The sequence below is a fragment of the Myxine glutinosa genome, chromosome 5 (genome assembly GCF_964187855.1).
Source record: "Myxine glutinosa chromosome 5, kmMyxGlut1.1, whole genome shotgun sequence".
Classification (NCBI taxonomy): Eukaryota; Metazoa; Chordata; class Myxini; order Myxiniformes; family Myxinidae; genus Myxine; species Myxine glutinosa.
The window spans coordinates 190,972,254-190,997,260 of NC_136265.1; the positions used below are offsets into that span (position 1 = coordinate 190,972,254).

The following is a 25,007-nucleotide window of genomic DNA, read 5'->3' on the forward strand; positions in this document are numbered from 1 at the left end:
TGGGAACGAGTCGATTCTTCGCACGTCCCTCGTTGGGACGTCGGAGGCTTTTTATTTTGCTTCGTGGAAATCCAGTCAAGTTTAACATTCGACCATCAGCACGCGTGTCACTGTAGAGGTTTTCGTGCGGATGAACTGCAAGCATTCCCACGGCGCTCCGATGTCTTGGTGCTTTTCGTCTCTGCGTTGTAAAAGTGTTCTCAAAACGGCTACGATTTTAAAGAGCAAGTTAACAAACCGTATCTTACTAACACAGTAGTGTGCTTTATTACTGTTGTTTTATTTTGAAGGTGAAACGAAAGATAAGCTACGGCGGTGACGGTGGCGGTGATGGGGAGGATTTGGATCGTCCGACGAACCGTCCTACCATGCTTGCAAATGAATGTAAATGCCGCTTATCAGGGTCGGTGGCACTTTGCTTTATTATTATTATTTCTCTTTTTTTTTTGGCATCATTACTGTACTTCACCAAAACCAATGGGTATGTTCTGTATTATACGAAGTAAATACTTCTGCCTTTCAAATGGGAGCTCTTTGTTTTGTGTTTGTTCGTGACTCCTCGGCAGCTTTGAATGTTTTTCCTGTTTATGAACGGGTAACAAAATCGTCGCACATTCTAATAATTGCTTTAAATGGTGGTGTATACAAGTGGTCGCCCTTTGGTGGAACTCTTATTGAACTGTATTTCAAAGGCCGTTCAAAGGAATGGTTGCCTTTCACATCCCAGGAAGGCCGTTCACCTGAACCTTTTGAATCGAATGATCGATTTGTTTATGCTGCAGAAGCTGCTGCCCAGATAGCAAGCGAGGGAGTGATACCTGGTGTCCAGGAACCTCCAAGAAGACCAGACCACTTGCTGCCCACAGTCCAGGTATCACCCTACCATGACCTGCGACACCTGTAGGAAACCTGAAGAACTAACTCGCTTCTTTCTGGAATGCCGCTTATATGATGGACCCAGGTTGCTCCTATTTAAAATCATTAGAGAGGCGGGGGTCGGTATGTCTGATCTGCCGGTCATTTTTGGTCATTTTTGGTCATTTAAACCAGAAGCACCCTTGACTGTGCAAGGCAGTCCTAAACTTTTTAAAAGCAAGCGGGAGATCCATATAGTTTTATGGATCTCCCATCACCTCCATTTTTTATTTTACGTTTTCTTTTCACCACAGTTATGTCTCGGCGCGTGGAGTGTATAGAGCATTGCGGCTCTGAAAACGCCATAAAACTTAAAAGAAGAAGAAGACAGTCCAGGTAGGAATTTGTAACTTGTTTCAGGGTACCGGCGATAGCTCACCTACCTGTCTCAAAGGACACCAAGGGATCATTAACGTCCACCAATATGGGACTTTAGAAAATGACGTAATCTGTCCCACAATGCTCGGCACACATGCGCAGAACCCCTCAGCAGAAATGTTTATTAGGGCACGTTTCTGTATTCCGTGCATGCTCGATAAAGATTGTTAACTAAAATGGCTCACAAAGGTTATAAAATAATCCGAAAATACTTGGAAAGGTACCTGAGAGAAAGGGATATGCCTCTGCACACGAGAGTTAGACGACTTTCGCTCAAAGCGCTGATTTCTCACAGTTGCTTGTATTGCAAAGACTCCTAACGATATGGGTTGGTGCAAGGCCTGAAGGATCGTAGACGAACACGTTGTACCCAAATACCACCTGTCATCCCTACCAGTCAGTGAACTTTGAACTTTGCGGGAGGGCCTCATGTGATCATGGCCAGCTTGGTTAATAACATGCGCTCGTGAAGCGAAAAGCAGGGTTAAGCATTCGGGTGCGTATGTGTGGCGTACTTGCGTGCGTGCGTTCGTTCGTGTCTGCATTTTTAAAATTCATTTTCTCGGCAACCGTTGATTCGATTGGCATGAAATTTTACCATAGGAGTGCCTCCGCCTATACAACGTACGCTTGATCTCATCAGTATGGAAAAAAAAAATCCTCTGCACTACTTCGTCCGATGGACACAACATTTTCAGAATATGAGCGGCTCCTGTATAATTTTTAAATGACAATGACGTCATAGGTCACATGGTACAGGCGCCATCTTGGAAAAATCGAAAAAAGTTGCACCTCTATATCTCCATAAATGCTCCATGGAAAAAATTTAAACATGTCTCATTGTCAAGTACTCCCCTTGGGGAATAAGATATGTTAATGATGATGTCATCGGTACCTTAATTATAACGTCATAATTCGATCGGTATGAATTCTTTTTTCTTTGCAATTATTGGTCCGATTGATACGAAATTTTCACGGTAGGAGCGCCTCCTCCTGTAGAATATTTTAATGATAATTATGACGTCATAGGTCACGTGGTACAGGTGCCATCTTGGAAAACCTTCGCACCTCTATATCTCTGAAACCACTCCATGGAAAAAATTTGGATCTGGCTCATTGTCAACTACTCCCCAAGGGGAATAGATATGTTAATGATGATGTCATCGGTGCCTTCGTTATGACGTCATAAAATCAACAAATACAACACTTATCTGATCATTATTAATTATTTTTTTCTCAGCAACTGTTGGTCTGATGGACACGAGATTTTCACCATCGGAGCACCAGCTCCTGTAGAATATTTTAATGATAACCATGACGTCATAGGTCATGTGGTACAGGCGCCATTTTGGAAAAAACGATAAATGTTGCACCTCTATATCCACAACCACTCTGGAAAAAGTGAAAAGTTGATAATTGTAAAGAACTTCATATGGGGAATAGGTGTTGTTAACGATGACATCATTGGTGCCATAATTATGACGTCATAATTTGACAGGCACAATGCTTAGTCTGATCAGTTTGAAATTTATTGAGCGTGATCTATGCAACAATTATATTAGAGAAAACTAAATTTTTCATGAGCCGTTAGCTTGACATACGGTACGGTATTTATAAAACCCATCTTTCACCAGCCATGCATGCATAATGCAGCTGGACATATGCAAAAAAAACATCTACGAGCCGCGAGCATGACCTGCTTATACATTCACTGCTGTGTGCTTTGCATTTTCATGGCTTTTGCGGCCGTGAATTTTAGCTGCACTATAAGCGAGCTTCGCGGGATAGCCTATCAGATGTGTAAACAAGTCAACCCCACGAATTATAGAATGCAAGCGCTTCATTAAATCGATTACAGTTTGCAATTTATGGTAAAGTATCATCAGAGATCTTGCACAATGAAAAAGCTTCAGGGGATGTTCCATCAGCTGCGTAAACATGTCATCACCGTGAATTATAGAATGCGAATGCTTCATTAAATATATTATTGAAATTAGCAGATAGGCTCAATACGGCATCATCCGATAACATCCCCCACAAACAATGGGCAGAGTATTCACCCCTCCCCCAGCTGCCCACAATGCTCGCATTCCTACATATACAGACTGTGTCGTGGGTCTCGATCATTGTTCTCATTCCGTTGCTTTGACCTGCGTTTTTGACTCTCGCTCTGCTCATCGTTCAATCATGGCTCCCAAGCACAAGACCAGTGCTGGAATGTGTCGACTACCAAGAGGCAGATGAAAGTGATGAGCCTGAGCCAGAAAGTGGAGCTGCTCGACCGGCTTTCAAGAGGAGCGTGCGGCCTCTGTGGGCAGGCATTACGGCAACAATGAATCCACCGTTCGCTACATACGGAAGAACGAGAAGGCGATTCGTGAGAGTATTTCAGTGAGTGCTGTATCGAGTACGAAGGTGGTCACCCATGTCCGGGAAGTCCACATAGAAAGGATGGAGAAGGCTCGTCACTCTTATGGATCGAGGACAACACGCAGAAGAATATGCTTTTGAGTGGACTGCTCCTTCGCGAAAAAGCCAAACGAATTTACAGTCATCTGTCTGGCGCTGGCGCGGGTGGTGCCAGCTCGAGTGATACGCCGAGCGATGATTGTACAAGCAGCGCGACTTCATTCACTGCAAGCAGGGGATGGTTCCATCGTTTCAAGGAGAGGGACTGTCTCAAAAATGTGAAGCTCTCAGGGGAGCGTGCCTCTGCAGACCACGAGGTGGCAAAAGCGTTCCCTGCTCAACTCACGAGGCTGATCGAAAGGAAGGGATACCTCCCAGAGCAGGTGTTCAACACTGACGAGACCAGCCTCTTCTGGATAAAGATGCCCACGAGAACTTTCCTCTCGAAGGAGACAGCATCGGGATTCAAGGCTGCCAAACACCATGTATCTCTTCTCTGTGCAACCTGAAAAGGGGAACTCATGATGAAACCCATGATGTTGTACTGTTCCCTGAACCCGCGTGCTCTCAAGGGCAAGAACAAGCAAACTCTTCCCGTGTTTTGGAGGGCCAACAGGAAAGCCTGGGTGACGGCAGCAACCTTCCTGGACTGGTTCCATAATTGTTTAGTCACTCAGGTGGAGAGGTACATGGTGGGCAAAAACCTTGTTCAAGGTTCTCTTGCTCATGGACAACACTCCTGGCCCCCCCGCGAACCTGGATGTGGCTCACCCGAATGTCGAGGTGATCTTCCTGCCGTCCAACACCACCTCCCTCATCCAGCCACTCGACCAAGGCGTGATTTCAACGTTTAAAACGTATTGCACCCGTCACACCTTTCCACCGCATTTTGGATGCAATCGAGTCCTACCCAGGGCTCACCGTCGGGCAGTGTTGGAAGGATTTCAACATTGCCCACTGCATTGGTGCCATCAAGGAGTCGCTGGATGAGGTGAGACCCTCCACCATCAACGCGCACCGGCACAACCTGTGGCCCAAGCATTCAGAAACTTTACTGGCTTTCCCGATAACACTGAGGAGAGGCATGAGATTGTCGGGTTGGCACGGCAGTTGGGACGGGAAGGATTTGATGACATGCAGCCTGAGGAGTTGGAGGATCTCATTGCCTCACATGGCGACAACCTCACCGAGGAGGAGTTGGAGGCCATAATAACGGTTTCCGAGGAGGAAGCGGACAGTGATGAAGAGGTGCCAAGGTCTAACCTCACAGTCCAGTTCCTGGGAGAGTTGCTGCAGGACACGCGGGCCCTTGTCGACAGGTTGGAAGATGCTGACCCAGTCGTGGAGAGGTACCTCAAGTTCAAGAGGGGCTTGGATAATTTGCTTCTCCCCTACAAAGAGCTGCATCAAAACCTGCGGCAATCTGCCAGGCAGCTCTCCATTACCCATTTCTTTCACCCTGCTCCCTCCACCTCAAGACCATCAGCACCCTCCTCTCCTGCCACCCTCTCAGTGTCCTCACCAGCGTCTTCACCAACACCCTCAACTGCTGCCTCTTCCTCAGTGCACGACTTTGCAGGACTATCATTTGGGTCATCCTCGGAGTTCGAGGAATTATTGGGATTTTAATTCATCATCACCACCACCATCATCATCATAATCATCATTTGAAAAGTTCCGTGTGTTTGTAAAAGAAAATTTTTATAACGGTACATGAAGATGTTGTGTTTTTTTTACTTTCATGGTATGGTATGGTTAAGCACTTTTAATAAACTAAGTGCAATCCTTCAATAAATTGGAAATGGTAACTGGTGTTTTCGAAATTTTTTAATTTTTTAATTTTTGTAAGCATTTTGTATGAAACTGTAATCATGCGCATTTGCGATCAATAACATTTTAAACTTAAAAAAAAATCTCCTCTATGAATCAGGAACCGCTGGAAACCTATACCGTATTCCCCTTTTCCCCATTGAAACAATGCCGCAGCATACATTCACGGGATTGTCATCGACCTTCGTGGGATTTGCCTCACCATTTGCGGGACTTTCATCGACCTTCGCGGGTTATCGTCGGCATTCTCGGGATTTGCCTCACCATTTGCGGGACTTGCATCGACCTTCGCGGATTATCGTCGACCTTCGCGGGATTTGCCTCACCATTTGCGGGACTTTCATCGACCTTCGCGGGTTATCGTCGGCATTCTCTGGATTTGCCTCACCATTTGCGGGACTGGCATCGACCTTCGCGGATTGTCATCGACCTTCACGGGATTTGCCTCACCATTTGCGGGACTTTCATCAACCTTCGCGGGTTATCGGCTGCATTCTCGGGATTTGCCTCACCATTTGCGGGACTTGCATCGACCTTCGTGGGTTATCGTCGACATTCTCGGGATTTGCCTCACCATTTGCGGGACTTGCATCGACCTTCGCGGATTATCGGCGACCTTCGTGGGATTTGCCTCACCATTTGCGGGACTTTCATCGACCTTCGCGGGTTATCGTCGACATTCTCGGGATTTGCCTCACCATTTGCGGGACTTGCATCGACCTTTGCGGATTGTCATCGACCTTCGCGGGATTTGCCTCACCATTTGCGGGACTTTCATCGACCTTCGCGGGTTATCGTCGGCATTCTCGGGATTTGCCTCACCATTTGCGGGACTTGCATCGACCTTCGTGGGTTATCGTCGACATTCTCGGGATTTGCCTCACCATTTGCGGGGCTTGCATCGACCTTCGTGGGTTATCGTCGACATTCTTGGGATTTGCCTCACCATTTGCGGGACTTGCATCGACCTTCGCGGATTATCGTCGACCTTCGCGGGATTTGCCTCGCCATTTGCGGGACTTTCATCGACCTTCGTGGGTTATCGTCGACATTCTCGGGATTTGCCTCACCATTTGCGGGACTTGCATCGACCTTCGCGGATTATCGTCGACCTTCGCGGGATTTGCCTCACCATTTGCGGGACTTTCATCGACCTTCGCGGGTTATCGTCGGCATTCTCTGGATTTGCCTCACCATTTGCGGGACTTGCATCGACCTTTGCGGATTGTCATCGACCTTCGCGGGATTTGCCTCACCATTTGCGGGACTTTCATCGACCTTCGCGGGTTATTGTCGGCATTCTCGGGATTTGCCTCACCATTTGCGGGACTTGCATCGACCTTCGTGGGTTATCGTCGACATTCTCGGGATTTGCCTCACCATTTGCGGGACTTGCATCGACCTTCGTGGGTTATCGTCGACATTCTCGGGATTTGCCTCACCATTTGCGGGACTTGCATCGACCTTCGCGGATTATCGTCGACCTTCGCGGGATTTGCCTCACCATTTGTGGGACTTTCATCGACCTTCGCGGGTTATCGTCGACATTCTCGGGATTTGCCTCACCATTTGCGGGACTTGCATCGACCTTCGCGGATTTTAGTCGACATTCTCGGATTTGCCTCACCATTTGCGGGACTTGCATCGACCTTCGCGGATTTTAGTCGACATTCTCGGATTTGCCTCACCATTTGCGGGACTTGCATCGACCTTCGCGGATTATCGTCGACATTCTCGGGATTTGCCTCACCATTTGCGGATTTCCCCTCGCCATTCACAGTTTGGTCCTCTCTATTCGCAGATTTTCACGAGTTGGGAACCTATCCCCCCCCCCCCCCCTTTTTCCATTGAAACAATGCACCGCTATTTGCGGGATTTTCCAGGAATGTTCCCTGTGAATAGCGGGGTCCCACGGTATATTATACTAGAATTTTGCATCGATTGCTAAAATGTGTGTGTGTGTGTGTGTGTGTGTGTGTGTGTGTGTGTGTGTGTGTGTGTGTGTGTGTGTGTGTGTGCGCGCGCGCGTGCGTGTGCATGTATGCGTGCCGTTTGTTATCTCCATTGCGGGTTTCAGGTGTGGAACAGAGTCCTCCCAGGACCCAAAGTATCCACCCCCTCTTCAGTAAAGGATCACGGTTCATGGACCAAGTTGTTCAACTTTTTCAGAGTTTTGTTCCAAGGACTCTTTCCAGGATCGTCACCAAAACCCCGGATTGTCTCCAGTTGTAGTTAATTTGTGGCAATATCCCTGGGAATGGTTTTCAAAATCTCAGTGAGTTTCTTCTTCATCATTCCTGTTGCTCCAATTATCACTGGTACAATTTTGAAGCTCTTCAGCTTCCAAGATTTCTTGACCTCATTTTTGAGGTCCTGGTATTTGGTCATTTTCTTGATTTTCTCCGTTGTTTAGGCCAAAATCACCGGGTACTGATATCTGAATCATCAATGTTGTATTTTCCTTTTTGTACCCGAGTACAATGTCCGGCCGGACCCAATGCTTTGTTTTCTATGTTCACGCTCGATGGAATCATCAGGTCGTACGTGATCATGATGTCCTCATTTTCAATGATTGTCCTTGTTTCGGGTTTCCACGAGTTTTCTGGAACTGGATGTTAAAAAATTTTCAGATATGACAATGAATCGCTTTGCATACTTTGTTGTGTTGTTGTGTGTAAAGTTGTTCTGATAGTTTTTTGCATCCCGAGAGCAGGTGACTAGTACTTCCTGTTTCTGACTTGCAGAATCGACACTTGTCCACCTGGCCCAGTCCCGCCATCTTTTGTTAATCCAGTGGTGTAGTGTCCTTGATCTTGGGTATTTATTACGATTCGTTCGCCATCCAAGTTGAGCTCACCTCTTCTTATCCATTCCAATGAGCCTTCTTTGTCTATCCCCACTCTGGCCAATTTTTTTTTTGTATTTTCCTGCCCTTTTGTCATTCTCCCAGTTGTTGTTGGATATTTCACCCTTATCTTTACTCCCCCATGCTTCATGTATGGAATACATGTTGCATTGGAGGATTCTCTCCTTCTCCTCAACAATCTCAAGTTTCCGTTTGTAGTTTTCTCCTCTGGAATATTGTCTTTGATTGTGGTGAGACAGTTAACACCTTCAGCTTGCTTTGGTAGATAATCATGTCTCTTCGCAAGGTGATGTTTACCTCGCTTGACAAGGTGCAGTCATTATTTTTTACAGTGCACTTTCCTGCTACTCGGAGTGGCCGCACAGGTATAGGGTTTCACCTATAGGAGGCCTGTGACTCTTTTCTTGAGATATTTTTCTTCTTTTTATAAACACAAGATGTTCCGTCGTGTCCCTGTTCCCCTTCTTCATTCCACTGAAGGCTCCTCCCTCCCCTCTCCCCCCCACCCCTCCCCCCCCGGGGGCCCACAGCACAGCCCACACAAGAGTCTGGACCATACATGAGTTACACGGCATCGCATTCCGTTTGCTTCACTCCCACTCCCATTGCCAGGACCCACGTCTGCCATCAGGGTCGACACCCCGACATTTCTCGGCATCACCACGGTCTACCCCGCAGTGCCACCCGGACCCGACCCATTACACACTTACACGTAAACCTCAACATCCCTCACAACCAGCCCCCCATAAACCTCAACACCACTCACAACCAGCCCCCCATAAAACCTCAACATCCCTCACAACCAGCCCCCCATAAACCTCAACATCCCTCATAACCAGCCCCCCATAAACCTCAACATCCTCACAACCAGCCCCCCATAAACCTCAACATCCCATCCATCCCATTGTCCCAACAACACACACGCCCATTACAGAGCCGCGCACACCACGCGTCATTCCCGTCTCCATACTGCCGTGGGGAACCCAGCCACGGCCCTGCACTCTCACCCTCCCCATACCCCCAGCACCCGGAATCCCTCGCGGTCCATCGGAGTCACACCTGCCCACAAAGCCCAGTCTCAATCAGATCCAGCATCAGCAATGGCTTGCATGCATCACCCCTCCCATCCCCACTCACAATCCCTCCCATCCTCCCCCAAACCTCCATCCACGGCATTATGGGGAGCTGGTTGTGAGGGATGTTGAGGTTTATGGGGGGGCTGGTTGTGAGGGATGTTGAGGTTTATGGGGGGCTGCTTGTGAGGATGTTGAAGTTTATTGGGGGCTGGTTGTGAGGGATGTTGAGGTTTATGGGGGGGCTGGTTGTGAGGGATGTTGAGGTTTATGGGGGGGGCTGGTTGTGAGGTTTATGGGGGGGCTGGTTGTGAGGGATGTTGAGGTTTATGGGGGGCTGCTTGTGAGGATGTTGAAGTTTATTGGGGGCTGGTTGTGAGGGATGTTGAGGTTTATGGGGGGCTGGTTGTGAGGATGTTGAGGTTTATGGGGGGCTGGTTATGAGGGATGTTGAGGTTTATGGGGGGCTGGCTGTGAGGGATGTTGAGGTTTTATGGGGGGTTGGTTGTGAGTGATGTTGAGGTTTTATGGAGGCTGGTTGTGAGGGATGTTGAGGTTTTATGGGGGGCTGGTTGTGAGGGATGTTGAGGTTTGTGGGGGCTGGTTGTGAGTGTTATTGAGGTTTTATGGGGGCTGGTTGTGAGCGATGTTGAGGTTTTATGGGGGCTGGTTGTGAGGGATGTTGAGGTTTTATGGGGGGCTGGTTGTGAGGGATGTTGAGGTTTATGGGGGCTGGTTGCGAGTGATGTTGAGGTTTATGGGGAGCTGGTTGTGAGGGATGTTGAGGTTTATGGGGGGGGGGGGGGCTGGTTGTTTGATGTTGAGGTTTTATGGGAGGCTGGTTGTGAGTGATGTTGAGGTTTATGGGGGGCTGGTTGTGAGGGATGTTGAGGTTTTATGGGGGCTGGTTGTGAGTGATGTTGAGGTTTATGGGGGGGCTGGTTGTGAGGGATGTTGAGGTTTATGGGGAGCTGGTTGTGAGTGATGTTGAGGTTTATGGGGGGGGGGGGCTGGTTGTGAGGGATGTTGAGGTTTATGGGGAGCTGGTTGTGAGTGATGTTGAGGTTTATGGGGGGGGGCTGGTTGTGAGGGATGTTGAGGTTTTATGGGGGGCTGGTTATGAGGGATGTTGAGGTTTTATGAGGGCTGGTTGTGAGTGATGTTGAGGTTTTATGGGGGCTGGTTGTGAGGGATGTTGAGGTTTTATGGGGGTGCTGGTTGTGAGGGATGTTGAGGTTTTGTGGGGGGCTGGTTATGAGGGATGTTGAGGTTTATGGGGGGGGCTGGTTGTGATTGATGTTGATGTTTTATGGGGGGGGCTGGTTGTGAGTGATGTTGAGGTTTTATGGGGGCTGGTTGTGAGTGATGTTGAGGTTTATGGGGGGCTGGTTGTGAGGGATGTTGAGGTTTATGGGGAGCTGGTTGTGAGGGATGTTGAGGTTTATGGGGGTGCTGGTTGAGAGGGATGTTGAGGTTTATGGGGAGCTGGTTGTGAGGGATGTAGAGGTTTATGGGGGTGCTGGTTGTGAGGGATGTTGAGGTTTATGGGGGTGCTGGTTGTGAGGGATGTTGAGGTTTATGGGGGTGCTGGTTGTGAGGGATGTTGAGGTTTATGGGGGTGCTGGTTGTGAGGGATGTTGAGGTTTATGGGGGGGCTGGTTGTGAGTGATGTTGAGGTTTTATGGGGGCTGGTTGTGAGTGATGTTGAGGTTTTATGGGGGCTGGTTGTGAGGGATGTTGAGGTTTATGGGGAGCTGGTTGTGAGGGATGTTGAGGTTTATGGGGGCTGGTTGTGAGGGATGTTGAGGTTTTATGGGGGGGGGGCTGGTTGTGAGGGATGTTGAGGTTTATGGGGGGGGCTGGTTGTGAGGGATGTTGAGGTTAATGGGGGTGCTGCTTGTGAGGGATGTTAAGGTTTATGGGGGGGGGGCTGGTTGTTTGATGTTGAGGCTTTATGGGAGGCTGGTTGTGAGGGATGTTGAGGTTTATGGGGGCTGGTTGTGAGTGATGTTGAGGTTTATGGGGAGCTGGTTGTGAGGGATGTTGAGGTTAATGGGGGTGCTGGTTGTGAGGGATGTTGAGGTTTATGGGGGCTGGTTGTGAGGGATGTTGAGGTTTTATGGGGGGGGGGGGGGCTGGTTGTGAGGGATGTTGAGGTTTTATGGGGGCTGGTTGTGAGTGATGTTGAGGTTAATGGGGGTGCTGCTTGTGAGGGATGTTAAGGTTTATGGGGGGGGGGGCTGGTTGTTTGATGTTGAGGCTTTATGGGAGGCTGGTTGTGAGGGATGTTGAGGTTTATGGGGGCTGGTTGTGAGTGATGTTGAGGTTTATGGGGAGCTGGTTGTGAGGGATGTTGAGGTTAATGGGGGTGCTGGTTGTGAGGGATGTTGAGGTTTTATGGGGGGCTGGTTATGAGGGATGTTAAGGTTTATGGGGGGGGCTGGTTGTTTGATGTTGAGGTTTATGGGAGGCTGGTTGTGAGGGATGTTGAGGTTTTATGGGGGGCTGGTTGTGAGGGATGTTGAGGTTTATGGGGAGCTGGTTGTGAGGGATGTTGAGGTTTATGGGGGGGGCTGGTTGTGATAGATGTTGAGGTTAATGGGGGTGCTGGTTGTGACTGATGTTGAGGTTTATGGGGGGGGCTGGTTGTGAGGGATGTTGAGGTTAATGGGGGTGCTGGTTGTGAGGGATGTTGAGGTTTTATGGGGGGCTGGTTATGATTGATGTTAAGGTTTATGGGGGGGGGGCTGGTTGTTTGATGTTGAGGTTTTATGGGAGGCTGGTTGTGAGTGATGTTGAGGTTTATGGGGGGCTGGTTGTGAGGGATGTTGAGGTTTATGGGGGCTGGTTGTGAGTGATGTTGAGGTTTATGGGGAGCTGGTTGTGAGTGATGTTGAGGTTTATGGGGGGGGCTGGTTGTGAGGGATGTTGAGGTTAATGGGGGTGCTGGTTGTGAGGGATGTTGAGGTTTTATGGGGGGCTGGTTATGATTGATGTTAAGGTTTATGGGGGGGGGCTGGTTGTTTGATGTTGAGGTTTTATGGGAGGCTGGTTGTGAGTGATGTTGAGGTTTATGGGGGGCTGGTTGTGAGGGATGTTGAGGTTTTATGGGGGCTGGTTGTGAGTGATGTTGAGGTTTATGGGGGGCTGGTTGTGAGGGATGTTGAGGTTTATGGGGAGCTGGTTGTGACGGATGTTGAGGTTTATGGGGAGCTGGTTGTGAGTGATGTTGAGGTTTATGGGGGGGGGGCTGGTTGTGAGGGATGTTGAGGTTTATAGGGGGGCTGGTTGTGAGGGATGTTGAGGTTTATGGGGGGGGGGGGTTGGTTGTGAGGGATGTTGAGGTTTATGGGGAGCTGGTTGTGAGTGATGATGAGGTTTATGGGGGGGGGGGCTGGTTGTTTGATGTTGAGGTTTTATGGGAGGTTGGTTGTGAGTGATGTGGAGGTTTATGGGGGGCTGGTTATGAGGGATGTGAAGGTTTATGGGGGGGGGCTGGTTGTTTGATGTTGAGGTTTTATGGGAGGCTGGTTGTGAGTGATGTTGAGGTTTTATGGGGGCTGGTTGTGAGTGAAGTTGAGGTTTATGGGGGGCCGGTTGTGAGGGATGTTGAGGTTTATGGGGAGCTGGTTGTGAGGGATGTTGAGGTTTATGTGGGGCTGGTTGTGACGGATGTTGAGGTTTATGGGGAGCTGGTTGTGAGGGATGTTGAGGTTTATGGGGGGCTGGTTGTGACGGATGTTGAGGTTTATGGGGAGCTGGTTGTGAGGGATGTTGAGGTTTATGGAGAGCTGGTTGTGACGGATGTTGAGGTTTATGGGGAGCTGAGCTGGGCATCCTCCGCCGACTGGGCATCCTCCGTCGTGCGAAGTCCTTCCTCGGCACACCTGAGCTCCTCACCACATACAAGGCTTTCATCCACAGCTCAATGGAATACTGTTCTCCCCTATGGGCTGGTGCTCCTGCCTCACACCTGGCTCGGCTTCACGCTGTTGAATCCAAAGCTTTCAAAATCATTGGAATCTCCCGCGATGAAGCTATCTCTGAGGGCCTTTCACTCACTCACCGCAGGCAGGTAGGTGGCCTTTCTGTCTTCTACCGACTCCTCTCCGGCCTTGCTCCCCCAGCTCTCTCTGTGCTCTGTCCCCCAAATATTCCTACAGGTCGCACAAGATCTGCCAGCAACCCTCTGATGGTTAAACTGCCGAAATCTCGGCTCTCTGCTCACCTTCACTCTTTCATTCCTCTTTTCTCCCGCCTGTGGAACAAACTCCCACACTCCCTTCAATCCCTCTCCTCCCTCCAGGTCTTTAAAACAGCTGTTCACCACCATCTCTTATCTTCCCCCATCCATAACCTTGATCTTTTCTACCCCCACTAATTCACCCCAGATCCACCTTGTTTGAAATTCCAACTTCTTTCCTGGAAATCCTGGCAGTGTCCATATGTTTATACCTCTCCCACCCCCCCCCCCCCTTCACATGCCTCCCCCCCAAAGCCCTCTCCCTCCCACAGATCTATCGATGTCTCCATGTCTCTCGGTCCCTGCTCTCAAATGTTGTGTTTGTGTCCTTCCCCCTCTCTCCCCATCTTGTCTACCGCTCCCGATGTTATTTGTTTTATGTGTCTGTTTGTCTTTCTGTGTGACTAATGTTCGCTCTTTCACGAGCCTCGATCTTGTATACAAAAAAAAAAAGAAAAAAAAAAAAGAAGCTGGTTGTGAGGGATGTTGAGGTTTATGGGGGGCTGGTTGTGACGAATGTTGAGGTTTATGGGGGGCTGGTTGTGACGAATGTTGAGGTTTATGGGGGGCTGGTTGTGAGGGATGTTGAGGTTTATGGGGAGCTGGTTGTGAGGGATGTTGAGGTTTATGGGGGGCTGGTTGTGACGGATGTTGAGGTTTATGGGGAACCGGTTGTGAGGGATGTTGAGGTTTATGGGGGGCTGGTTGTGACGGATGTTGAGGTTTATGGGGGGCTGGTTGTGAGGGATGTTGAGGTTTATGGGGGGCTGGTTGTGACGGATGTTGAGGTTTATGGGGGGGCTGTTTGTGACGGATGTTGAGGTTTATGGGGAGCTGGTTGTGAGTGATGTTGAGGTTTATGGGGGGGGGGCTGGTTGTGAGGGATGTTGAGGTTTATGGGGGGGGCTGGTTGTTTGATGTTGATGTTGAGGTTTTATGGGAGGCTGGTTGTGAGTGATGTGGAGGTTTATGGGGGGCTGGTTGTGACGAATGTTGAGGTTTATGGGGGGCTGGTTGTGAGGGATGTTGAGGTTTATGGGGAGCTGGTTGTGAGGGATGTTGAGGTTTATGGGGGGCTGGTTGTGACGGATGTTGAGGTTTATGGGGAACCGGTTGTGAGGGATGTTGAGGTTTATGGGGGGCTGGTTGTGACGGATGTTGAGGTTTATGGGGGGGCTGGTTGTGAGGGATGTTGAGGTTTATGGGGGGCTGGTTGTGACGGATGTTGAGGTTTATGGGGGGGCTGTTTGTGACGGATGTTGAGGTTTATGGGGAGCTGGTTGTGAGTGATGTTGAGGTTTATGGGGGGGGGGGCTGGTTGTGAGGGATGTTGAGGTTTATGGGGGGGGCTGGTTGTTTGATGTTGATGTTGAGGTTTTATGGGAGGCTGGTTGTGAGTGATGTGGAGGTTTATGGGGGGCTGGTTATGAGGGATGTCAAGGTTTATGGGGGGGCTGGTTGTTTGATGTTGAGGTTTTATGGGAGGCTGGTTGTGAGTGATGTTGAGGTTTTATGGGGGCTGGTTGTGAGTGAAGTTGAGGTTTATGGGGGGCCGGTTGTAAGGGATGTTGAGGTTTATGAGGGGCTGGTTGTGAGTGATGTTGAGGTTTTATGGGGGGCTGGTTGTGAGTGGTGTTGAGGTTTTATGGGGGGCTGGTTGTTAGTGATGTTGAGGTTTTTGGGGAGCTCGTTCTGAGGGGTGTTGAGGTTTATGGTGGGGGTTGGCTGGTTGTGAGGGATGTTGAGGTTTATGAGGGGCTGGTTGTGAGGGATGTTGAGGTTTTATGGGGGGGCTGGTTGTGAGTGATGTTGAGGTTTTATGGGGGGCTGGTTGTGAGTGATGTTGAGGTTTTATGGGGGGCGAGTTGTGAGGGGTGTTGAGGTTTATGGGGGGGGCTGTTTTTTTAATTATTATTATTATTTATTTATTTATTATTATTATATACTGAATCGAGGCTCGTGAAAGAGCTGATAACCGCGAGGGAAAGACACTACAGGGGGACCATGAGGGAAAGACAGCACAGAGGGACCGCGAGGGAAAGACAGTACAGGGGTACCACGAGGGAAAGACAGCACAGGGGGATCACGAGGGAAAGACAGCACAGGTGGACCACGAGGGAAAGACAGCACAGGTGGACCACGAGGGAAAGACAGTACAGGGGGACCACGTGGGAAAGACAGCACAGGGGGACCACGAGGGAAAGACAGTACAGGGGGACCACGAGGGAAAGACAGCACAGGGGGACCGTGAGGGAAAGACAGCACAGGGGGACCGCGAGGGAAAGACACTACAGGGTGATCGCGAGGGAAAGACACTACAGGGGGACCATGAGGGAAAGACAGCACAGGGGGACCACGAGGGAAAGACAGTACAGGGGGACCACGAGGGAAAGACAGCACAGGGGGGGAAAGACAGCACAGGGGGACCGCGAGGGAAAGACAGCACAGGTGGACCACGAGGGAAAGACAGCACAGGGGGACCACGAGGGAAAGATAGCACAGGGGGACCACGAGGGAAAGACAGCACAGGGGGACCACGAGGGAAAGACAGCACAGGGGGACCACGTGGGAAAGACAGCACAGGGGGACCACGAGGGAAAGACAGTACAGGGGGACCACGAGGGAAAGACAGCACAGGGGGACCGCGAGGGAAAGACAGCACAGGGGGACCGCGAGGGAAAGACACTACAGGGGGACCGCGAGGGAAAGACACTACAGGGGGACCATGAGGGAAAGACAGCACAGGGGGACCACGAGGGAAAGACAGTACAGGGGGACCACGAGGGAAAGACAGCACAGGGGGGGAAAGACAGCACAGGGGGACCGCGAGGGAAAGACAGCACAGGGGGACCACGAGGGAAAGACAGCACAGGGGGACCACGAGGGAAAGACAGCACAGGTGGACCACGAGGGAAAGACAGCACAGGGGGACCACGAGGGAAAGACAGTACAGGGGGACCATGAGGGAAAGACAGCACAGGGGGGGAAAGACAGCACAGGGGGACCGCGAGGGAAAGACAGCACAGGGGGACCACGAGGGAAAGACAGCACAGGGGGACCACGAGGGAAAGACAGCACAGGTGGACCACGAGGGAAAGACAGCACAGGGGGACCACGAGGGAAAGACAGCACAGGGGGACCACGAGGGAAAGACAGCACAGGGGGACCACGAGGGAAAGACAGCACAGGGGGACCACGTGGGAAAGACAGCACAGGGGGACCACGAGGGAAAGACAGTACAGGGGGACCACGAGGGAAAGACAGCACAGGGGGACCGCGAGGGAAAGACAGCACAGGGGGACCGCGAGGGAAAGACACTACAGGGGGACCGCGAGGGAAAGACACTACAGGGGGACCATGAGGGAAAGACAGCACAGGGGGACCACGAGGGAAAGACAGTACAGGGGGACCACGAGGGAAAGACAGCACAGGGGGGGAAAGACAGCACAGGGGGACCGCGAGGGAAAGACAGCACAGGGGGAGGGATGTTGGTTGTGAGGGATGTTGAGGTTTATGGGAAGGGAGCTGCTTGTGAGGGATGTTGAGGTTTATGGGGGTGCTGGTTGTGAGGGATGTTGAGGTTTATGGGGGTGGCTGGTTGTGAGGGATGTTGAGGTTTATGGGGGTGGCTGCTTGTGAGGGATGTTGAGGTTTATGGGGGTGCTGGTTGTGAGGGATGTTGAGGTTTATGGGGGTGCTGGTTGTGAGGGATGTTGAGGGTTATGGGGGTGGCTGGTTGTGAGGGATGTTGAGGTTTATGGGGAGCTGGTTGTGAGGGATGTTGAGGTTTATGGGGGTGCTGGTTGTGAGGGATGTTGAGGTTTATGGGGGTGCTGGTTGTGAGGGATGTTGAGGTTTATGGAGGTGGCTGGTTGTGAGGGATGTTGAGGTTTATGGGGGTGCTGGTTGTGAGGGATGTTGAGGTTTATGGGGGTGCTGGTTGTGAGGGATGTTGAGGTTTATGGAGGTGGCTGGTTGTGAGGGATGTTGAGGTTTATGGGGGTGGCTGCTTGTGAGGGATGTTGAGGTTTATGGGGGTGCTGGTTGTGAGGGATGTTGAGGTTTATGAGGGTGCTGGTTGTGAGGAATGTTGAGGTTTATGGGGGTGCTGGTTGTGAGGGATGTTGAGGGTTATGGGGGTGGCTGTTTGTGAGGGATGTTGAGGTTTATGGGGAGCTGGTTGTGAGGGATGTTGAGGTTTATGGGGGTGGCTGGTTGTGAGGGATGTTGAGGTTTATGGGGGTGCTGGTTGTGAGGGATGTTGAGGTTTATGGGGGTGCTGGTTGTGAGGGGTGTTGAGGTTTATGGGGGGGAGCTGGTTGTGAGGGATGTTGAGGGTTATGGGGAGCTGGTTGTGAGGGATGTTGAGGTTTATGGGGAGCTGGTTGTGAGGGATGTTGAGGGTTATGGGGGTGGCTGGTTGTGAGGGATGTTGAGGTTTATGGGGGTGCTGGTTGTGGGGGATGTTGAGGTTTATGGGGGGTGCTGGTTGTGAGGGATGTTGAGGTTTATGGGGGTGGCTGGTTGTGAGGGATGTTGAGGGTTATGGGGGTGGCTGGTTGTGAGGGATGTTGAGGTTTATGGGGGTGCTGGTTGTGAGGGATGTTGAGGTTTATTGGGAGCTGGTTGTGAGGGATGTTGAGGTTTATGGGGGTGCTGGTTGTGAGGGATGTTGAGGTTTATGGGGAGCTGGTTGTGAGGGATGTTGAGGGTTATGGGGGTGGCTGGTTGTGAGGGATGTTGAGGGTTATGGGGGTGGCTGGTTGTGAGGGATGTTGATGGTTGTGAGGGATGTTGAGGTTTATGGGGGGAGCTGGTTGTGAGGGATGTTGAGGTTTATGGGGGTGCTGGTTGTGAGGGATGTTGAGGTTTATGGGGGTGCTGGTTGTGAGGGATGTTGAGGTTTATGGGGGTGTTGTTTGTGAGGGATGTTGAGGTTTATGGGGGTGCTGGTTGTGAGGGATGTTGAGGTTTATGGGGGGCTGGTTGTGAGGGATGTTGAGGTTTATGGGGGTGCTGGTTGTGAGGGATGTTGAGGTTTATGGGGGTGCTGGTTGTGAGGGATGTTGAGGTTTATGGGGGGCTGGTTGTGAGGGATGTTGAGGTTTATGGGGGTGGCTGGTTGTGAGGGATGTTGAGGTTTATGGGGGTGGATGGTTGTGAGGGATGTTGAGGTTTATGGGGAGCTGGTTGTGAGGGATGTTGAGGTTTATGGGGTGGCTGGTTGTGAGGGATGTTGAGGTTTATGGGGGTGGCTGGTTGTGAGGGATGTTGAGGTTTATGGGGGGGAGCTGGTTGTGAGGGATGTTGAGGTTTATGGGGGTTCTGGTTGTGAGGGATGTTGAGGTTTATGGGGGGCTGGTTGTGAGGGATGTTGAGGTTTATGGGGGTGCTGGTTGTGAGGGATGTTGAGGTTTATGGGGGTGCTGGTTGTGAGGGATGTTTAGGTTTATGGGGGTGCTGGTTGTGAGTGATGTTGAGGTTTTATGGGGGGCTGGTTGTGAGTGATGTTGAGGTTTATGGGTAGCTGGTTGTGAGGGGTGTTGAGGTTTATGGGGGGGGGGGGGCTGGTTGTGAGGGATGTTGAGGTTTATGGGGACGGGGCTGGTTGTGAGGGATGTTGAGGTTTATGGGGGTGCTGGTTGTGAGTGATGTTGAGGTTTTATGGGGGGCTGGTTGTGAGTGATGTTGAGGTTTATGGGGAGCTGGTTGTGAGGGGTGTTGAGGTTTATGGGGGGGGGGGGGCTGGTTGTGAGGGATGTTGAGGTTTATGGGGACGGGGCTGGTTGTGAGGGATGTTGAGGTTTATGGGGGTGCTGGTTGTGAGGGATGTTGAGGTTTATGGGGGTGGCTGGTTGTGAGGGATGTTGAGGTTTATGGGGGGGAGCTGGTTGTGAGAGATGTTGAGGGTTATGGGGAGCTGGTTGTGAGGGGTGTTGATGTTTATGGGGGAGCTGGTTGTGAGGGATGTTGAGGTTTATGGGGGTGCTGGTTGTGAGGGATGTTGAGGTTTATGGGGGTGCTGGTTGTGAGGGATGTTGAGGTTTATGGAGGTGCTGGTTGTGAGGGATGTTGAGGTTTATGGGGGTGCTGGTTGTGAGGGATGTTGAGGTTTATGGGGGTGCTGGTTGTGAGGGATGTTGAGGTTTATGGGGGAGCTGGTTGTGAGGGATGTTGAGGATTATGGGGGTGCTGGTTGTGAGGGATGTTGAGGTTTATGGGGAGCTGGTTGTGAGGGATATTGAGGGTTATGGGGGTGGCTGGTTGTGAGGGATGTTGAGGTTTATGGGGGTGCTGGTTGTGAGGGATGTTGAGGTTTATGGGGGAGCTGGTTGTGAGGGATGTTGAGGTTTATGGGGGTGCTGGTTGTGAGGGATGTTCAGGTTTATGGGGGCTGGTTGTGAGGGATGTTCAGGTTTATGGGGGCTGGTTGTGAGGGATGTTGAGGTTTATGGGGGTGCTGGTTGTGTAAGGGATGTTGAGGTTTATGGGGGTGCTGGTTGTGAGGGATGTTGAGGTTTATGGGGGAGCTGGTTGTGAGGGATGTTGAGGATTATGGGGGTGCTGGTTGTGAGGGATGTTGAGGTTTATGGGGAGCTGGTTGTGAGGGATGTTGAGGGTTATGGGGGTGGCTGGTTGTGAGGGATGTTGAGGTTTATGGGGGTGCTGGTTGTGAGGGATGTTGAGGTTTATGGGGGAGCTGGTTGTGAGGGATGTTGAGGTTTATGGGGTGCTGGTTGTGAGGGATGTTCAGGTTTATGGGGGTGCTGGTTGTGAGGGATGTTGAGGTTTATGGGGGTGCTGGTTGTGAGGGATGTTGAGGTTTATGGGGGGCTGGTTTTTTGGGATGTTGAGGTTTATGGGGGGCTGGTTGTGAGGGATGTTGAGGTTTATGGGGGTGGCTGGTTGTGAGTAGAGTTTTTGAATATTGTTTTTCACATTTTAGTTTTGTTTTTAATAATTTTGATTTGGATGTACACGCTGCAATGGAAGTTTCTTCATCAGGTGTGTGAGATGTGTATTTATCTGCTGGTCATTTTAATGGATTCGTCTTGGGCGATGCAGTAAATCCAATCACTACCATTAATGAAACCATGGTTCGGAATATGTATAATACAGAATATATTTGTGTTCTTAATATAAGTGAAGTTTCCTCACTGGACGCAGTCACCTGTAGAAACTGTAAATTATGACGAGATAAACTTTTGTGTTATTCACTTGGACACAATGTCGACAGATCTTCTTCTTTGGTATATAGCACAAGTGTGCGGTTGGATCACTGGCTGAAGGTGTGGCTGTGCCACTGATGCAGTGCCCCCTGTAGGTTAGAACAGGAATTTGGAATTTGCTCAGGGTGCTGGAGATAGTTCGCCAACTCTTCGCAAAAGAACACCGTGGGATCTTCATCTTCCACCACCTCATGCCAACAGACGGACTGTCCAGGTTAACGTCCATCCGAGGGACGGCACACACTGATGAATCACCAGGATGGTAGTTTACAGCCGGAGAGGTGAGAGTGCATACTATCTCTGCCATCCTGCCAGCTCTCCATAGTCAGCAACGCCCTTTTATGACTCATCTTTCCATGAAGTTTCACCCAAAAGTGTAGTTTGCGTGAGCTGGTCATTTCTATATACTGTATCTCGAAGAGAGATCATTCATGCCAACAATATTTCACAAAGGATATTGATCACTGATCACATCATTAATCACCCAAAATGTGACTATCACCTGAACCCTCTAATATGCTTGTGTTAATTTTCACTTCTCTGACGTCATTCATACAGTCGTGGCCAAAAATATTGGCACCCTTGCACTTTTTTTCAAATAACTCACAATTTTCTCTCAAAATAAGTTGAAATTGACAAAATTATTTGGTCTACACAATTCTTTATTTCACTGTTGATATTGCAGAACCTTTGTTTTTGATTCAGAACTTAGTATATTATTTTAAATCAGAAAATAAAAAGAAATGGCACAAAATTATTGACACCTCAGACAATATTTGGTAGCAGACAGCCTTTGGGTGCCGGCTTGGGATCCTCGGATCCTGGGTTCGAATCCCGGTCGATCGCTGAATTAACACCAGGGGGGTTCACTCAGCCTGTCTTCCGAGGTCGGCAAATTGAGTACCAGCTTGCTGGGATGAATGATCACGGTGTGTACCCCGATTTAGAATAGGTACACCGTATCCCTGCGCATCGTAAGAGGCGACCAAGGGTTGGCGTCAGGAAGGGCATCCGGCCATAAAAACATTGCCTCAAACAGGGAACCATGATTGTCATGGGGCCCGCAAGGCTAACCCCCGCTCTAGCGGGGAAAATGGCCTTAAAACGATCATTCATTCAGGCACAGCCTTTGGACAAAATAACTGCAGTCAAGCGCTTCCTCTCGCCATGAATGAGCTTCCGACACCTCTCTACTGGCAGTTTGACCGACTCTTCTTGTGCAAACTGCTCCAGTTCCCCCACATTTGAAGGGTGCCTTCTCCCAACTGATGTTTTCAGATCTCCCCACAGGTGCTCAATGGGATTTAGATCTGGACTCAATGCTGGTCACTTCAGAACAGTTCAGCATTTTGTCTTGAACCATTCCTGGGTGCTTTTTGCAGTGTCTTTGGGGTCATTGTCCTGCTGCAAGACCCATGACCTTCGACGGAGACCAAGCTTTCTGACACTGGGTTGAACATTGCGCTCCAAAATGCCTTGGTAATCTCCTGATTTTATGATGCCATGCACACATTCAAGGTACCCAGTGCCAGAAGCAGCACAGCAACCCCCAAACATAACTGAACCTCCTCCATGTTTGACTGTCGGGAAGGTGTTCTTTTCTTTGAAAGCTTCATTTTGTTTTCTGTAAACATAGAGATGATGTGCTTCACCAAAAATCTCTAATTTGGTCTCATCTGTCTACAGGACATTCTCCCAAAAGGATTTTGGCTTGTTCAGGTGTGTTTTGGAAAACTCCAGTCGGGCTTTCTCAGCAGTGGGGTCCTCCTGGGTCTCCTACCATAGAACCCCCTTTCATTGAGTTAGCGACGGATGGTGCGAGTTGAAACTGTCGTACCTTGTGTCCTGAAGGTCAGCTTGAATCTGTTTGGCAGTTGATTGAGGTGCTTTCTCCACCATTCAAACAATCCTTTGCTGCAATCTTCGATCAAGTTTTTTTTTCTTGCGGCCACGTCCAGGGAGGTTGGCTTCAGTGCAATGGGCCTTAAACTTCCTGATAACATTGTGTATGGTGGACACAGGAACATTAAGGTCTCCAGAGATGGACTTGTAGCCTTGAGATTGTCCATGCTTGGCTACAATCTTGTGTCTGACCTCCTCAGACAATTCTCTGGTTTTCTTTCTTTTCTCCATGCTCATTGCGGTACACACAGTGACATAAAACAGCAGAATGACTCCTTTTCTCTATTCAAATTGGTTGAAAGTCATTTTTATATTGCAGGCACCTGCAACTCACCACAGGTGCATTCCATTCCAAAGTAAAGGAGAATCACCTGCTTGAAATCTAATTATTTGTAACAACTTCTAAAAGGTGCCAATAATATTGTCTGGGCCATTTTAGGATTTCTGGGTGGAATAAGCTGATTGCGAAAAAAATTTCAGCTTTTTGTTTTGTTCCACTGCAAATCAAATGTGGATTCAATTTTTTATTTTTTTTAAACTTTATGGAACAAATGGTACATTATTTGAAAAAAGTGCAAGGGAGCCAATATATATATATATAAATTTTTTTGGTTGGTTGGTCGTGTCAGAGCGAGCAAATTGAACATGAAAACAGGCACAGACACATAAAACGTACAATGAAGGGAGCGGGAGATAAGATGGGGAGAGAGGGGGAAGTACACAAGTAGAACATTTCAGAGCAGGGACATCGGGAGATCTGTGGGAGGAGGAGGGCTTGGGGCGAGGGAAGGAGGGGGGGGGGGGGAGGAGTTAAGAAAAAAAACATGGACACAGCTAGTTCTTCCAGGAAAGAAGTCGGTATTTCAGAAAAGTGGATCTGGGGTGAATTAGCAGGGGTAGAAAAGATCAAGGTTTTGGATGGGGGAAAATAAGATGGTGGTGAACAGCTGTTTTAAAGACCTGGAGGGAGGAGTGGGATTGAAGAGAGTGAGGGAGTTTGTTCCAGAGGCAGAGGAGAAAAAGGAGAAAAGGAGAAAAAGGCAGAGGAGAAAAAGAGGAATTAAAGAGTGAAGGTGAGCAGAGAGTCTTGCTTTTGGCAGTTTGACCAGAAGAGGGTTGCAGGCAGATCTTGTGCAACCTGTAGGAATATTTGGGGGACAGAGCACAGAAAAGGCTGGGGGGAGGGGGGAGAGGGAGGCTAGGCCAGAGAGGAGTTGGTAGAAGAAAGAAAGACCACCAACCTGCCTGTGGTGAGTGAGTGAAAGGCCCTCACAATCGGCTTCATCGCGGGAGATTCCAATGATTCTGAAAGCTTTCGTTTCATCAGCGTGAAGCCATTCATGTGTCTTTCACTGAAGAGAGGCTTCCGTCTGGCCACTCTGCCATAAAGCCCAGATCGGTGGAGTGTTGCAGTGATGGTTGTCCTTCTGGAAGTTTCTCCCATCTCCACACAGGATCTCTGGAGCTCAGCCAGAGTGACCATCGGGTTCTTGGTCACCTCTATTACCAAGGCCCTTCTACCCCGATTGCTCAGTCTGGTCGGGCAGCCAGCTCTAGGAAGAGTCATCGTTGTTCCAAACTTCTTCCATTTAAGAATTATGGAGGCCACTGTGCTCTTGGGAAACTTCAATGCAGCAGAAAATTTTCCCAATTCCCAAATTTCCCAAAATATTTTCCCAATTTTTTTCCCAAATTTTGGCTTCCCCAAATCTGTGCCTCGACACAATCCTGTCTGAGCTCTGCAGGCAGTTTCTTCGACCTCATGGCTTGGTTTTTGCTCTGATATGCATTGTCAGCTGTGTGACCTTATATAGACAGGTGTGTGCCTTTCCAAATCATGTCCAATCAATTGAATTTACCACAGGTGGACTCCAATCAAGGTGTAGAAACATCTCAAAGATGATCAAGAGAAATGGGAGGCACCCAAGCTAAATTTCAAGTGTTATAGCAAAGGGTCTGAATACTTATGTCAATGTGATATTTCAGTTTTTTATTTTTAATAAATTTGCAAAACTTTCTAAAATCCTGTTTTCTCTTTGTCATTACGGGGTATTGTGTCGATTGATGAGGGAAAAAATGAATTTAAACGATTTCAGCACAAGGCTGCAACATAACAAAATGTGAAACAAGCGTTACGCCTAGGTCCCCCGTCGGGTAAGTGA

General features: G+C 49.6%; 1 protein-coding gene across 2 annotated transcripts; it reads left to right on the plus strand.

The window, feature by feature from the left end:
* Window positions 1-20: 20 nt before the first annotated feature.
* LOC137426570 (uncharacterized) lies at window positions 21-9,101 on the plus strand. 2 transcript variants are annotated; one of them, XM_078779302.1, is made up of 3 exons: window positions 21-403; window positions 783-871; window positions 1,170-9,101. In XM_078779302.1, exon 3 carries the CDS (start codon window positions 5,680-5,682, stop codon window positions 7,381-7,383), a length of 1,704 nt encoding a protein of 567 aa, XP_078635428.1. In that variant the 5' UTR covers window positions 21-403; window positions 783-871; window positions 1,170-5,679; the 3' UTR covers window positions 7,384-9,101. The 2 variants fall into 2 exon arrangements, with proteins under 2 accessions (XP_078635428.1, XP_078635427.1); XM_078779301.1 differs by having other exon boundaries at window positions 5,689-9,101.
* The last annotated feature ends 15,906 nt before the right edge of the window (window positions 9,102-25,007 follow it).

Coding starts and splice junctions, on each gene's coding strand:
- LOC137426570 (XM_078779301.1), top strand. CDS start 331: ATGGGGAGGATTTGGATCGTCCGACGAACCGTCCTACCATGCTTGCAA. Junction 404..782: donor TGTAAATGCCGCTTATCAGG/GTCGGTGGCACT, acceptor TTTATGCTGCAG/AAGCTGCTGCCCAGATAGCA. Junction 872..5,688: donor ACTTGCTGCCCACAGTCCAG/GTATCACCCTAC, acceptor ACAATGCCGCAG/CATACATTCACGGGATTGTC.